Below are 17,863 nucleotides of genomic sequence, written 5' to 3'. Positions count from 1 at the left end.
CAACGATCTTCAACCACTGGGATCGAACCTGAGACTCTTCGGTTACGAGCCCGACGCTCTACCGTTCAGGCTTTTATAACTTCTTGTACTCCTACTACTCTTGCATACAGGACTTGATTGATTAGAAATAAACTCCATATTCTGAAAATTACTGAAGTGCTTTTTTGGTGCAAAAAAGACAAGAAAAGATTTCATGACTTTTTAATCTCTAACCATAAAATGCAGAACGTGGGATGGGAGAGATGGAATAAAGCATAGTTTTCCATCAATTTGGGATTGAAAAAAAATAACTTTAGTCATCTTGTATTATTTAAGAAGTCAAAAAATTATACACACTGCTGTTGTTTATGTATTTTTCTTTTTCTGTTTTAGCCACAATTTGCCTGACAGGTATGGTAATGTGCCGCCTCCAAATAGCTATGGTGGTCGTGGTCGTTACACTCCGAGAGGATCTTCACCGTATTCATCTAGTTTTCCTCCAGCATCAGGTAAGATTTTTTTGTATAGTAAAAACCTTGTATATGGGTCCAAAGAAATTACTAACAATGTCTCATAATAATTTATATAATGCTTGATTATTCTTATAATAGTAAATGTTTAAAAAGAGTAAATCAGTTAAAAATATATTGAAGTAAATTTCCTACATAATCAAAACAAAGTAATGGGATGTATTTAGCAGTAAAATAATTGAATTATAATATTGCAATAATGTTAATGATAAGTAATTTGAAATTCACCTCTTAATTAAGTTTAAGGATTGTCAGATAGTTTTTTTTTATCATATCTGGGCAATCAGTTCTTTTGCTGCCTTTACTTCTTACAATGTTTCATTCTTTTTAAGCACGCAACAAATTGCTTACTCAGCAATTAAATGTCATATCAATACCTTCTTGACCTCAACATTTTGAATTTCAATAAAATTTGGCAAGAAGGACACATTCAACAAGATAAATAATGCTGACAATTTTTAAATTCAACACATTCTGCACAGTGTTAAGACCTCCGCCAGCTGCTCCACCTGGGTGGTGGCATCCATGTCCTATGCACACATGCCTGCACACACACCACCACCCAGGAAGAGGGACATGCTTGCAGAGGTTTGTTGTCTGTTGGATGCTGATTTTATCTAAAGAAGATTGTGTTAAGATGAGAGGGTTGGGTGTAAAAAAAAGTTGATTCCAGGGGACAGGAGCCATTTGTAGAAGCAAGAAACCCATCTATTGCAACTCGTGATTGCAAAAACCATAACTTGAATTGAAGATGTAGGAATTCTACATATTTGAATGCTGTTCTTGATACACAAAAATTCATTTATCATCTTTTTCAATTTTCATCACTGATTTTTTATGAAAAGAAAGAAAGGGGAAAGTAGATGAGTTGTATCAAAATCCAGAAAATTTTAAGTTGTTTAATTGCTAGTTTGTTGATTCATGGTTGTTTTATTTACATAGCCTTTTTTTTAATTCAAGAGAAAAAAAAGTCAAGTACAAGTTGTTTATCACTAAGAGATATTTAAGTTATTTGTAATCAATTATTTCAATGAAATTTTTTTTAAATTGGAAATTAATTTTATTCAATTAAATTCAAAGTATTTATATATTGGTGAGTAGAACATCATAGCAAGTCTTTTTGACTTATTGTTTTTTCAAACTGTGAAATACATACTAATCTATTGAAAATACCCCTACCCATTAAAGTTTTTGTCATTAAATTAATTTACAGGGAAGTCTCCCTATTTGTACACAAATTTTTCTTTAATTTTCTTGTTATAGTGTTGGCAATTGTGCAATCTTCATGAGAAAGTTGCTGAAATCACAAAGAGCTTATCACATTTCAACTGCTAATGAAATTCTGTTTTTATGTACAAAATTGTGTTTCAAAGCTATGTCGCAATAAGCAATGAAGCATTTATGCATGAATGTTGTAAAAGCATCTACTTTCACAAGTCTTAATTTTGTGAAAATGTAGATATCGGTGATTTCAGGAATTTTATATGAACAAAACTGGATTTAGATTGTCTATACCAAGTTGAAATATTTCGTGAAGCTGAAATTTTCGCTATCATATTGGACTTGCAAAAGTCATGAGAATTATGTTTGCTATGTTGCTTGGGTCATGTATTTATGATACTCAGAGTGTCGCAAGTGCTATGGATGACTATGTGGCTAGTGTTAGAGGATATGATAGTACCAGATTGATATTTTGAATAATCCTTAAATTATGACGATTATGAAAAATTAGTAGCATAAAGTAAATTACATTCCTATAGTGATGTAAAATTGACTTGCCATCATCGTAATGCTCTTCATGTAATGCACTAAAAAAATTTAATGTATAAAATCCAGATTTTTTTTTTCTGTCAAACAGTAAAATGTTGTAAACCTGGTTAACATTAGAAAAAGTTATCTGGGGTGAAGATAATTGGTTTTACATTGTTTTCAAACTTGCTGAATCTTCAACAGAATTCAGAGCATCTTCAATGGCTTGACTTAATTTTCTTCACCTTAAAAACTTTCTTATTTTTCTAAATTGTGATAATCAGCAATGGACTGTGCAATATGTTTCCATTAGCAAATTGCTGTATAATTTTCTAAGAAATGGTTCAAGTTTGCCCTGAGAAGGTTTGTCTTTCTCGGAATCCCAAGCATATTCTTTCTCATATTCGACTGTCAGCTGCTCGTCATATTTATCATTGAATTTTTGAGAGGTTGAATCTTTATTTAAATCATTGTCAATGTTACGTGTTTCCAACTGTGGAATCTTGTTTCAAATGTATGTTTTAAACTGAGCTGAAAGTGAAGTTACTCTGAGCACCTTTTTCTTCATCTCTCCCTCTGCTAGCAGAATTCACGGAAAAGGAAAGGAGATTACTTTTGCAATGAGTTTAGTTCCTTTTAAGATAAAACATTAACAGAAATATCCAAGTGAAAAAAATTGTTCAGTTGCAAGTTTTGTGATTCATAATATTTTGTTGTAGCGTATTTTTGCAAAACCATCATGTTGAATTTTTTTTTTTTTTTTTGTTAAAGTTGTTCTAATGGTAATTAAAACACAACTGATCATTTATTTTGTTATAACAGTTACTTCATTGTGTTTATATTCGCTGTAGTAAAATTTTACTATATAACAATACTTTCAGATTCAACCACTTTTGTTTTTCAATATCATTTAAAGAAATATATGATTTAGTCAATATTCCAAAAATTTCCTTGTGGGTGGAAAAATGATTGAAATGCACTGAAAATTTGGTGCCTGCTGCGGAATGACAACCCCGGCTTTGGAGGGATATTATTTATATATAAAAATAAGTAAAGAAATTAAAGGGGGAAACCAGTTTAGACAAGTTGAAAAAACCCATTTTTTTTACTGTCATAAAATGTTAATGGAACTAGTCAAGAATATGTTGCCAAAATTTCAATTCAAAATTCCTATTAGTTCCAGTGCTATGAGCACTTAAAAAACTGTGGAGATTCGAAAATGTTCACAGCAGTTTTTTCAATCGCGTTTTTCTCGAAACAACTTTTTTTCTAATGGTGTGCATTCTAGCACAAAACATTATTAGCTAATCGTTCTGAATTTTTGTGTGAATCTTTTTTATTCAATTACACTCTATATGAACCTAATTCTGGGATGATATCATTATTTAAAAATATTTTTTAATGCAAAAAAAAAAAAAGAATAAAAATGGTTGAAAAGCGTGAATTTTGTGATCAAACATCTCTAAAGCATGAAATGTTTTATTTTATTTACCAGAATTAAATTCATATTCTGAGGAAATATATTGTTAATGATAAAAAAATATATATATATACTGAGAACAAATATAAAAATTGACTTCAGGAATTCTATTTCTGACAGAAATGACTTGAAAAAATTATAAAGTTTACTTCAAAATATGAATAAATTATCCTTTCAGTTTGAACAAATTCTGATTACTCCTTTTCTTAAATTTTTTTGTGAAAAACACTAAAATATCTGCCTCCTTAACTGGTTTCCCCCCCTTAATTGCAGTGAAACCGACTTAGGTTAAAAGAGTTCCTGAATAAGGTTTAATTGTAAATAGATAAATAATGCTTGATCATTTATTTATTATTTTTTTAAATCAGTGTAGTTTTCGTTCTTGTTTGATTTCACATGATTTCAAGTGGGCTGTCAATAGGTTTTTTGGTGGAAGTTTGTGTCACTAAACAGACAAGCTTTGATGAGTTGTATAATTATATTTAGACTTCTTGGTATTCTTAAGGCTTTTAAAATTTAAAAGTTCACCGATGCCAAATTAAAAAACAATAAATAAATGCAGTAGAAACCCTAGATATTGTGAGACATGGTTTGCAGCTGTATTACTTTTTGCAAAAGAAAATTGCATCTGTTACATCTAATGTATAATTTGGTTATAAGAAAGCTCCCCATAAGAGCTAAGTAATTGTGGTATAAAGGACAAACTTTACTCATTCGTAATTTCATTTTGAAAGGTGAATACCTTATTTTTCATTTTTTAATGTGGCATCAAGGTTTATTTTTGCCTGACTGATATTTTCTAGATTTCATCTTTAGAAACTTAATTGGTGAGACATAGACTAATATTGAGATGCACATTCAGTAAATTGATATTATTGTAATAATGCTTAAAAAAATAAATTTCCAACTTTTTGAAGACAAAAAAAAAAAAAAAAAAAGGTTTTGGGTTAATCCCCAGATTTTACTTTAGATTTATCAAATGAGCAGCCCAAGAGACCTGAACCCAGTCCACAGCATGGAAAGAACAAGCTGACCATTTCTCTTGCACTATGTGGTAATGCATAGTATTCTTGAGGTTTCACCCTAAAAAAATATAAAAACATGTAAAACAGAAGAAAATAACACTATTTGAAGTACTCTGTAAGGTTTTGACCTATAATTGTACCATTACTCCCCCCCCCTCCCGTTTTTCTGAAATTGGGCTGCCAATTTCACTTTAGTGGTTAAAAAAGATACCTTTGCGGCCTTGACGAATTGATACTGAATGAACAAATGGAATAAATTGAAAAAAGAAAAAATACTTTTTTTGTCTCGGTAAAAAAAAGTTAACATCTAAGATTTCAGCATTATAATTTACCAAACTAACAAAATATATACTTCAAACAATTACTTTTATCAAAAAAAAGAAAAAGCATATTACAAACTCATGACAAGCTTTAAGCTGTAGTTTAATAATAATTATAAAGATAAATAAACATAAAACAAATAACTTAGTGCAAGGCCACTGAAAAATTTACATTGATAACTTATTTAATAAAAAATATTTTTAAAAAAAAGCAGCTAAGTTGAGAAAAATACATGTGCTGCCAATCTGTTTTAATTTGAAAAAAAAAAAAAAAAGATTGAAATAAAGTACGAGAAATTTAAAATATTGTAATGAACACAGGTAGTTCTGTTTTAATGTAAAACACAAGAAAACTAAATCTTTATTACAAAATTCAGGGGGTATTTAAAATATATTTAAAATAAATTTTTAATGGCGGCAAATTTTGCATGAACCACACATTTTTTTAAATTATAATTCTTCAAAGTGAAATTCTTCATTTCCATAGCAACATCCTTTTCTTGTTATAAAATAATGTTTTCTTATTATATACTTCTCTTGAAAATAAAATATTTTTGAAGAATGGATAGATTAGTATAAAACAGTAAGTGTAAAGACGAAAAGCGGTCATTGATTGAAAAAAAGCATGTGGCAATGCTATGGTCATATAGTTTATGCACAAAACAAAGTTCAGCAAAGATTCAGCTATATAAATTGTTAAATAACTAACTACCAAACGGCACGACCTTGAGGGACACGGATTTAGACAAAGTCCTAGATATAGGTCAATTCGCAATAAATATGAGCCCAGGTAAAGTGGTTTGACTGCATAGGCCCTAGTTCAGTTGCAACGGGGGTTGAAAGTTGATAATTTGGAACCAGATTTGCAATGGAGTTTCCTTTAGAATTACCATTTTTACCCCTTTTTCTGCTATTGTACTGCAGTATGAGCTATTTGCAAGCACTTACCTTTGAATTATTTACATTAAATACTAACTTTTAATAAGTGCTTCTCAAATTTAAATTGGCCACTACTTTTAATTTCATTAACTTGAATGCCAAAATAATATATTACAGGATATTTATAGTTTGCAAATAAAACTAATTATTTTTATTTTACATTAATTCTCTGCAAGTAAAAAATTATTCATCGTTTTCTAATGAAAACATTTACGTTAACTGGATATTTATCGTCTATTATCAAAGACATTCCACAATAATAAGCAAAAAGCAAGCTAAGAGAAAATGTTTATTGCACATGGCACATAAAAAAAACATAAATGCATGACTTTTTTGACTTTTCAAGTAACTTAAATAATGCCCATAAAAATTGGATGTTCTCCCTTCCAATCATTGTACTAACAAAAGATGCCAAATGTGTTGGGGCATCGAACATAGTGTCAAAGTCTGAAATTCCAATGGAAATGCCATTGCATTTCTGGGCCAAACTAGTAACTTTGGAGCCTCGCTGCAGCCAAACTAAGGCTTATGCAGTCAAACCGCTTTACGTGGGCTTATATCTAGTGGGAATGAACCTATATCGAGAATTTTGTCAAAATCAGTGACCCTCAAGGTCGTGCCGTTTGGTCGTAAGCCAAAGATTCAATTTCAAAATGTGGATTTATTTAAAATAACAATAATAATTTTGGAAGAAGTAAGGGAGTTTAAACAGAAAGTATATATATAATCGTGTTTTTATCAAAATGTCTTGTTGAGTGAAAGATGATGCATAATGAAACAATTCAAAGAAGTTAGCACTTTATTTTTAAAGTAAAGGTGCTTTCTTAAGTGAAACACGCTTATCACATTCGATACAAATCTCCGTTACTGTTTATTTCCCTGTTTTATATCATTATATTTTCCCTCATTAGTCAAACTCATGTTTATATCATTTTATAATAATTCATCAGCGTTCTCATTATAAAAACACATCTTAAGATTAAAAAGAATGAAAGAGATCATGTTTCATTAAACTATAGTGCTATAAGAAAATAATAATCATGATTCATTAATTGATATTATGTAAATAAATATACATATTGTAAATGTTATTTGAATTAATCTTACATATGAATCGCTTAATGACCTGCACTAGAAAAGTTATTGAGCCAAAAAAACCATACAAAATCAAATAATAACAAACGTTATCATTTCTTCGGAAACTTAAACAGTTTTAATTTAGGAAACACTATTTTTGAGAGTTTTAGTTGCATTTTTTTGAATTAAGAAAATGTGGCTTCGTTGTTTTTTTTGGGGGGGGAAGGGGATGGTTCTGGGGGCGGCAAAATTTTAAATTTGCCTAGGGGTGGCGTGAAGCTAAATTCGGCTGTGTCTGAGCATTTATTAGTCCCACAAACGTCAATTTTTATTGCTGTAAGTATTTATCTTAACCAAGAGAAGTTACTCCAGATAAAATGGTGTAAAATTCTAGCTATGCAAACAAAAATTGGATTGTCTAAAATGCATTTGAAAGTGTAAAAATTCGGAAAATTTAAGGAGATGGAACCCTGGGATCTTTTTCCTTTCACATCATCAAAGAGTGTCTAAGGCTATGTTTTTAGAGTTGCTGTTTCCAAAATTTTCTCCCAGAACCTCCCCTTTCTCTTACATAATCAAAGATATCAGTTGCATTTTAAAGTGTCAATTTCGAAAAATGGAGTTCAGTAAAAGAAAAAGCTTTTAAGAATGCTTTTAAACTGATGACTTGATGTGAATCAAGAAAGCTCAAAAACCTGCATTATTTTTAAAGTTTTAATTACCTAAAGTTTTAAAGCCAAGTATACACATGTTTAAGTTCAGTCTTGAAATTAGTTTGTTAATTTTATAAGCAAATCTAAAGCTATAATTACTATTATTTTTCCTTGGTTTTGTCAACAATTAAAAATTGGAAGTATGTTACTTTGTAATTGCTATTATTTATCTTTGTTTTTGGCAACTGGATGGAAAATGTAGGCATTAGGACAGAGAAAGTAAATTTAAGGCACATTTTAAGAGCTGCCAATTTCATACACTCCCCTAATTTTTTGACCTCACAACGGTCCCGATTGTTATCAAATTTGTATAATTTTTGCTTCAGAAAAGCTGAATAACTCAAAAGTTTAGCGCTCGAAAAATAGAAAGTATGGGTTTTCTTATTACTTGTACTACCTGAATACTTGTGCCCTCTTATCAAATGTATTACCACCGAACCCAAAATTATTGATTTTCAAAACGTCAAAGTTTGGACTATTTGTTGATTTGATATGTAATTACTGTGTTGATTTTATTTCCTCAAAAATCAAGCCTGAAAGATCAGGAAATGGGATGGATTTATGGAATGGACACCATTATTTGTTAATAGGCTTTAAGGCTGCCTATGATAGAATTGGTGGAGCTGACCTTCTAAAGGCCTTGTCTGAGTTTTAAGCTCTTACAAAATTAATTAAGCTCATAAGTCTCACTCTTACCGAAACCATATCTGTGGCACAATATCCGGGAAGAACATGTACCTCCTTTATGAGTGTTTGGCTGGGGGATGTGTAGGCATGCCTCCTTTTTAATTTAACTCTGGAAAAAGTTATACAAGATGCTAGTATTAATGCTCACTGTACTATATGTAATAAATCAGTTCATATACTGGCTAATGCTGATGATGTAGATATAATTGCAAGATCTACAGCTGTACTGGGAGAGGCTTTTTTGGCACTTGAAAGTTCAGCTAAAAAAAATAAAATTCAGAGTAAATGGGGGAAAAAAAATGTACTTTGGTAAAAAGGAAAACCCACCTATATTTTTCGAGATTGTTCCAATTGAATTTGAAATCACTAAAAAATATCACCTATTTGGGCTCAGAAATTAGCTATCAAAATGATTTTTACCTGAAAATCAGAAAAAATTATTCTTGCTTCTTTAGTTGAAAACCTCAACTAGAATAATCTAGACTAGAACCATCTAATAAAGAAAAGGATGTAAATTTTATTCTACAAGGTTTTTTTAATAAAATCGGCCTGAACCTATGCTGCAGAGACATTGGCTCTGACAATTAAACAAGTAAGAGCTTTGATTATTTTTGAAAGGAAGGTTCTAAGAACTATTTTTAATGCCTTTTTGAAAAACAGTAAATGGCGAAAACAGTATAACATTGATCTCTATAAACATTCTAAGGATGAGGATGTTACTAGATCTAATCTCTCCAATACTTTCCAATAGTAGAACTGAAATCACTCAGCATAGTGCCCATGTCCAAATGATCAGCGCCGTAGCCTATCGAAGTCGCAGAGAGTACATGGTGGAGAATCAGCAATTCAAATTTTGTGGAGGTGGGACCTCAGGCAGTCATGCACAAGGCCATATCCAGAAATTTTTTTTGCGGGAGGGGCCCGGATTCGGACGTTGCCCTAACACTCACACACATATACATATACACACACACACATATACCTATACACACACACGCACATAAAAATATTTGACATTGAAAGTGTTTTTTGTCTCAGTTTTTAATGATTCTACTGTTGAACTGTTATTTTTATTTTAATTTCTTATTATTTTTTTATTTACCTTGTAGTGGTAAGGATAACAGAAGAGTGTCCCTTTGAGTAGAATGTAGAACATCCAGAATTTCAGGGGGTCCAGGGGTTTCTCCCCCGGGAAATTTTTTAAAACATATATATAAAAATCTGTATTTTGAGGCCTTATATGGGGTAGTTGAGACTACAAAAATAAGAAGAAAAATAGGCAAACAAAGTCTTTTAAAAGTTATACATTCTTCTGCAAATCAAGATCAATCAAAATAAATATTGAATGTTCGACAAATTGTTGACATTAATCGACAGAGAGGAAAAATGAGAGAAGAGAGAAGAGAAGCACATCGTCATTTGCTCATATCGGCTTTTAGTGTAATTTGTTTTTGATCACTCCCCCCCCCCCCCCTTTTCATCAAATACCCTACAGTATAAAAATTGTACAAAATGGATTTAAAAAAATGGTGTAGATTCTCAGAAATAAGAAAGAAATAGTAATATTTTAGTCATTTGGACAATTCATACTTTATTTTCTTGATAAGAAACAAAATTGAAGAATTTTTCAAGGAATTTCAAAAACTTAAATAATTTTCAAAGACTCTAGATCAGTTTAAATTATTCAAAGCACTTTATTTGCACTTTTCAGAAGTTGATTGCACAGTCTTAAAAAATGATTATAACTTTGTAAGACACATCCGTTTTAAGTTAAAAATAAATGTAACGAAATATTTCTCAAAACAACCAATTTTTTTTTCAATCTCAAGTAGTGCAGAAAATGAAATAAAGTAGAGTAAGTGTTATTTTTTTTTCTCATTCTTAAGACATTAACAGTATGCAGTAGAAGTAAGATAAAAACAAGCAATAACAAAAGAACTTCCAAAATACTGAATTCGGTATTAAATAAAGGGCAAGACATGGAACGTATCAGACACAAAAATTTATCTTAAAAAATATGCTATAAAACGCAAGAATCATGTTTTTTGCATTTTTTTCTCAGGATGTATGGAGAAGCTGAATTTGGCATATTTTGGTAACCAGATACTAGCCTAATCGGAAACTGGGGCTCTGCCTTTGGAGAGTCCCCAGCTCGAAATCAGTGCTGTGGAAGTTTTATAAGAGTTTTAGGTGGAGGAGGAGGCGGGGCTTGCAGAGGGGAGCGACGATATGGAGTGGGGGGGGGCAAAAAAGTCATTTGTGATGGGCCCCAAAATTTCTGTGCATGCTCCTGAAGGAGGGCAAGTCTATCCAACTGACAAGGGCTCTGAATTAAATTGCGAAAGTGAGCAGGAAGTCTTAATTAAGGGTCTAAATTTCAAGTATGCTTTGCAGCTAATGAGAAATAGAATTGCTTTTTCCGTATTTCTTTAAGTTTTCTCTTGTTTAATAGTTTTAAAATTAAGAATTAAAAAAACTTTATTTTCCTTTTATTACATTAGAAATTAAAAAAAAAAAAAAAAACTTTTCTGTTTTACGGTACAAAACATTTTTGATCCTGCGGGGAGGGGGGGCATGATCCCCCCCCCTCTGGATACGACCCTGGTAATGCGCTGTCAATAGTCTAAAGGTATCCCCAGCCGCTTTTTTTAAAATTCAATTTCTAGGTCATGTTGGTAAAAATCTCAGTGTATGAAGTTGAAATTTTATTGAGTTGTTGGGCCATGAGGGCTCCTTCCTTAGCTAACACATCAGCATATTCAATGTTCATTCTCAGCGATGTCGTAAAGCGCCAGAATTCACTGGAAGGATGTGGAAAAATCCTTTAACAATAATCTGCATTCCAAAATTCTTTGAATGACAATGGTAATTTGTAATATTGCCTGCACAGCTGATTTAAAATCTGAAAAGATTGCGGCCCTTTTTGAAGTCAGATCCTCTTAGGCCCTGTTTTTGCACACTCCGGCTTCACCCCGGGTTGAAGCGGAAGGTGGATAAAAGGGGGATTGCAGCCGGGTTGATGTAGGTTGATGGGAAGAGGCGTTTTTGTCAAATCGTGGATTCTCCTTTACGTTCCCTTACGCTTTCGTTTCGGTGCTATTCCATAGAACGCTGCAGTTGGATTTTTCCATAATTAGAAGAAATTAGTTTCGAAACAAAATCACCAACGCAAAAAGAACACGCACAACACCAAAATAAATACACACGAGGAGGAGACACGTGACCACGCAATGCACTGTGGGAAAAATCCGCCAATAATCCTTCAATGTAGGTGGAGGGAATTCACTCCTGCATTGAACGTGGCTTGAAGCCGGGTTGAATGCATAAAGCAGCCTTATTTCGCGAAGCCGGGTTGACGCCGGGATGAATCTAGCTGCATAAACAGGGCCTTAGTAATGGTTGCTCAACAACTACTGCAATAGCTTATATCTCACCATCAACGGCAGTAGTGACAAGACCTACTGGCAGGTAGAAGCTGAAGAACTTACTAAATATACTGGCTTCAGCACCATGATATTTGGTATCTGTCTAAAAGGAAGTCATCTGTGAACACATGTAACAATTCGCTTTTTGGAAACCAATCAGAATAAAACATAGCATTATTTGGTATCTGTCCAGAAGGGAGTCATCTGTGAACACATGTAACAATTCGCTTTTTGGAAACCAATCAAAATAAAATATAGCATTATATGGATGCCTCTATTGCCAAATCATTAAACTCCACTTTAAAAAAATATCCTCATTTCTGCTTTAATATTGCTTTAGGTGCATTCCACGGTATTTTTGACATTATGTAGAGTCCGTAATGTGACCTTTTTTGCCATAACTTTTTTATTTGCCATTTGATTTGCAAATTATTTTAATTTGAGCCGGTGTGTTGGTAGAAAAAGATCAAAATAAAATAATATGCTTATCAAACAGTAAATTAAAAAGTTATGGCAAAAAAGGTCACGTATGGACTCTACATAAATGTCAAAAATACCGTGGAATACCCCTTTATCAATGCTTAGCATGTGAATTTATGTTAAAGTTTTGGTTCAGTACATTTTTGACCATGTGATGGCAGAAAATGTAACACGAGGGCCTATATACTCCTATGGATAACACCATCTTCATCACTTTTCTCTATTCTTTGTTTTATGGAGTTAGTTGATTTGGCAATTGAAGCATCCATATGTAGAAGTCCTTCCTAGCTAAAGTTCTTGTCAATAAAACTTCCCCTTTAAATAAACAAGCTGCCAAAAAAGTTCATTTTTGACATTTCTCGAAAGTTAGGATGGTATAGTTTAAAAGGGCAAAGAAACAACAGGCCTGATTCCCCCTCTTCAGTAACCTGTTTGTTAGTTTTACTAACATATTTCTGAGTAGGCTTTTGAATGCATTAAAAAGCCTACTGTTGTTTATTTTCCTTTCATGAGCTATTTGGTACTGAGAAGCAAAGGGTTGTAAGTGGACTTTCTGAGTGAAACTAAAGCCTTCACATGGAATTTTTTTTCTAAATCATACTGTGATGCAACACATACCAGGGTTACTACTGCTCTGAGATAGTGAAGCCTCTGTATTTGCAGGAATGAGTTTTTAAGGTATTTGAGAAAGTCCGTTTTGCATTCCTATAAACAATAGAGAAACTTTTTCAGCTTTTTCGTTGCCAGGAATTTGGACATGACTTGAGACCCATTGGAGGACCAAAATCCAGCCATGTTTGATCAGCTTTGCCAGTTAAAGCAGAGCTGACTGACACTTACTGGAATTTAAAATCTAGTCTTACTGAGCAGTACATCACTTAGTACAGACTGAGTGATGTATTCTGGTGACCGTCATATAATTGAAGAGGCAATGTTACTGAATAGCACAAATATGATAGAAACACTTAATTTATTTTATTCGAATATACACGTATTTACAGTATTAAACATGGCACTGCTCTGCGTTCCGGAAGCACAACATAGAAGTTGAAGTATATAGAGAAGGCGCGACACTAGCACCGCCGAATAGAGAAGAGGAGAGTCCTCACAGTCTCCCCCACTTAATTAAGAAACTCCCTTAAGACAATTGATAGTCCCTTAGGTGTAAAGGAAGTCTTATATTCCTTTGAGAACATCGAGGCAGTGGCACAACAGGTTGGCTGGTATTCTGAGTTGCCGTGGGAGCATTCTGGTTGTCACAGGAGATTGCAGGAGCTTTCTCTGGAATCCGTGGAACATCGAAAACCACAGTTCATTGTCTTGAATCACTGGAAACATTAGAATGGCAATCTCGAGAAGGGTCCTCCTCAAGGTGCATTGGCACACCGGTCGAATGCAGTTGGTTAATATGTCGCTTTAGCTGTCGTCCTGAGTCTAGCCTAATCAAATAATGGCGTGAACCAAATTTTTTTATTACTTTTCCAAACTGCCAGACGTTTCGGTTGTTTATGAAGACTCGAACCTGGACTCTCTCCCCCACTTTAAAAGATCTCACAGGACCACTGAAAATTTTTGATGTTGTTGGATGATATGGGAAGATAGAGTTCCAGCGAATACGAAATTCTCTGTTGAGCTGGAGACTTTCCACAAGCTAGAGGGGTTGCTCTATAGCGAAGCAATATGTTTTGAACCTTGAATGGTAATGAAGTTTGTTCGAGGAATGAAGCTTTTAATTTCCTCCTTAAGGTTTGCACATTTCTTTCTGCAAGACCATTTGTTGCAGGATGTCCTGGAGCTATAAACTTCTGGAAAATTCCATTACTGGAACTGTAAGTGTGGAATTCGTCACTTTGGAAAATTCTAGCATTATCGGATACAATAACATATGGATATCCATGAGAAGAGAAATTTTTTTCAAGTAGAAGGATAGTTTTAGAACTTGTTGGGGAATCTCTGATAACTTCTGCCCATTTAGACTTGGCATCGACACACACCAAGAAGTAGTAATTTTTGAACGGGCCAGCATAGTCGATGTGAATTCTGTCCCAATTATTTGCTGGAAGTTCCCATGGATGGATAGACACCTTAGGTGGATTTGACTTGTTAGAGTACATCCTTTGCACCCTTTGACTAATTTTTCTACGTCGGAGTCAATTCCTGGCCAATAAACATATTTTCTTGCGAGTTGCTTTATTTTCGTTATTCCTAAATGAGTTTCATGAAGTTCATCTAGTATTGTAGAACGTAAGCCTTTTGGAATTACGACTCGATCCCCTCGGAAAAGAATGCCATCAAGCAATGTAAATTCTGAATCTTCGCAAGTGCTGTTTAGCTTCTTTATTATTTTCTTCAGTTCTGTATCTTGTCCCGTTTCAGTCTGGATAGTCAGCGATGTTATTTGTTGACTTGAAATCTGGAATATATTTTCGGCGTATACTTGATTTGCTTCTTCGCCTATGAATTCATCGACTGACATTTCGGGCTTTTGAACTGGTGCCCTGGACAAGCAATCAACATTTTGATTTTCAGATCCTTTTTTGAATTGTACTGAGTAGTCAAAACTTGATAAGTAGGAAGCATATCGGAGCAGTCTTGCTGAAGTCATTCGAGGAAGAGCTTTGTGCAGGTGAAAAATTCTTGTTAGAGCTTCATTGTCGGTAATCAGCTTGAAAGGTTTGCCAAATACGTAGTTGAAGCACCGCGTCAAACCGAAAATGATAGCTAAGGCCTCTCGATCTAACTGGCTGTAATTTTGTTCAGAACTGGTGAGTACACGAGAAGCATAGGCAATAGGCCGTTCTATGCCTTCTGTAGAGTGACTCAATACTGCAGCAATTCCAGTAGGGCTTGCATCAGTAGTCAGGATAACTGGTAAACAGGGATCAAATGGAATTAGTACTCAATCACTGCAAAGTTCACATTTCAGTTTTATAAATGCTGATTCGCAACTAGCACTCCAAAACCAAGATGCATTTTTCCTAAGTAGATATCGAAGTGGATATGAAATAGTTGAAAAGTCTGGAATGAAGCGGGAATAACAAGTTACAAGTCCCAAGAATCGTCTGATTTCATCGACATTTGATGGCCTTGGCATTTCTTGAACAGCACGAACCTTCGCTGGAGATTTACTTATCTTGTTGTATTCAATATATAACATGTCCGAGATATTCGATTTTCTCTTGAAAAAAAGGAACATTTTTGCTTGTTTAAGTGAAGTTCATAATCATACAGACGTGTCGCTATTTAAGTAACGAATCAGGGCTTTAGGCAGCCCCAATGAGCTTATTTTGCATGGTAGCTAATAAGAGCTCAGCTCCTGCACTTTTCCTATTTAGGTGATGGCGCTGTTTCCGAGAGTTCATGTTTTTAAGTCAATTTATATATACTATCATTTCTTCTTTTTTTTTCATTTTGAGGGTCGATGTTTTGAAACATTGATGTTTTTCAATTGATGTTGCTTCTCTGTGAGACATTTTAATATAATTTTCAGTTAAAATACAAAAACATCAACATCGAAAAAACATCGGACCCAAAACATCGATGTTCCAAAAACATCGAAAGTAAAACATCGATGTTAAAAACATCGATGTTTTAACAAAAACATCGATGTTTCCAAAACATCGACATCGATGTCGCACCCCTAGTATGAACCATCAGTGCAGATGCATAGCCACTCATTCGCAAAATATCTTTGTTCAATGGTATCCAAGAAGCAGGCTTCAAGCGCATCAGGGATGACCTTGACTTTGTTTGATGTCAGATTGATCAGGTCAAGCCGTTTGATGGGCACGCAGGTTCAACTGTACTGGAATACTGCAAAGAAAGTAAAAGAGTCGTCAGCTGTGATAGTTGGTATTTCCTTCTAAGGAATTCTGCATGTCTTAGAGGAAACGTCTGATTTTTGAATCCATACACCATCCCAGTATTTCCAAACCAACCTTCTAGCTCTCAAGCCCAAAGTTTGGGAGTGAGTTTGTCCTGGTAACTATCAAGAGACTCGATGCTGGTCTAGAACTGCATTGCTACTAAAAATGATTTTGATAAAACTGACCACAAATGTATTTAGCAGTAAGTTGTCACCCCCTAAATCGGGGCTGAGGCAGAACTGCATGCTATATTCCGACAGCCCGGTTATGCGATCCAGAAACTAGTTTCATCCTTGTGAACTCATCAGTCTGGAATAGATAATAACCGAACCGGAAGCAGATGTGACTGAAAATCCCTTGAGAGAGTCCTCGAACATTATCTCTTCTCTCCAAACTTCCTCAATTTCGTTTTTAGGGCTTCAGCTTTGAAAAAATGCGCAAGAGATTATTTCTGAACCCTAGCTCTTACCCCATATTTTTTGGGGGCGAGCTCCCTTTTCCGCTTTTCCGAACATCACCAAAGGTGGCCAGCAATTGCGTTTTTATGACTACAATTTCAAAAAAATCTGTGTGAGTTCTTCCCTGATCCATCATTACAGAAGTGCTAAAGCCTCTTTGCAGTTTACATTTCGAAAAATTTACGGGAGAAAACCCGGAACTTCCGCTCAGTCTCACATCGCCATTGCTCGTATCAAACTGCTGTTTTAGAACTGCAGTTTCGAAATTTTACTCGTAGTAGACCCGAATCCCATCTCTTCCCCTAAAACCATCAAAGATGGCCTACACTTGCATATTTAAGACTTAAATTTCAAAATAATAATAATACTAACAATCCAGGGGATGGTATCGAATAGTAGGGGAATAATGAGAGTTCTGCACCAGGAGGCGGTGTTGCGGTGTTAACACCGCCTCCCCCTCCCACTCTTCCTCCCACCGCCTCCTCCACTTCCTCCCCACCCCCTCCCGACCTTGGGGTTGACCTTGGGTTGCGCCTGAATCTTGAAGAAGATGACCACCGCGTTTTCGCCCTTCCTCGTTTTCGCTCGTGAAAGGTTACGAATAGTTTTCGCGCGTTTTTGAATATTTTCCCGCGCTTTTGGACTTTGTCGTTTTTCTAGTCATAGAAGACTAGGAGGTTTTTCACTTTTTGAATGGCAACGTCAAAGTTTTGGTTGTTATGACAACCAGAGTTTTTAGTTTTCGGTTGGCAACACCTGTTGCTATGCTTTAACTTATGCGGTGTTTAACGTTCATGGCGCCATCTATTGAGAGGTTTATTTTTTTTTTTTTTTATTTCTACGAATTTAATTATTTTTATTTTTTACAGAGTGTTGAAGTTGGGAATCGAACACCCAAACTTTGAGTTAGCAAAAACGTATGCTAACCACTATGCTATATTTTTCATTACTCTTTCAGTCTTAATGTGAATCTGTACCATGACAACGAATATTACAATTAAATTAATTTTAAAACCATCAGTTAATTTACTCTTTAGTACTAATCATGGCATATCATTAACTGAATTTCAGCTCATAATTGAAACTATCATCATTATTATTATTTTTCATAATAACAAAGTTTTCACTTAAGTAA

General features: G+C 34.1%; 1 protein-coding gene across 1 annotated transcript in view; it reads left to right on the top strand.

Moving 5' to 3' along the window:
• Nucleotides 1-17,863, top strand: part of LOC129235175 (5'-3' exoribonuclease 2-like) — a 169,485-nt gene that overhangs the window by 72,541 nt on the left and 79,081 nt on the right. The window contains exon 31 of the mRNA XM_054868864.1: nt 373-488. Within this exon, the coding sequence (XP_054724839.1) occupies nt 373-488 (116 nt within the window). The remainder of the gene's footprint in view (nt 1-372; nt 489-17,863) is intronic.

Source organism: Uloborus diversus, chromosome 2 (assembly GCF_026930045.1).
Source record: "Uloborus diversus isolate 005 chromosome 2, Udiv.v.3.1, whole genome shotgun sequence".
Classification (NCBI taxonomy): domain Eukaryota; kingdom Metazoa; phylum Arthropoda; class Arachnida; order Araneae; family Uloboridae; genus Uloborus; species Uloborus diversus.
This window is presented reverse-complemented; position numbering and strand designations above follow the sequence as displayed.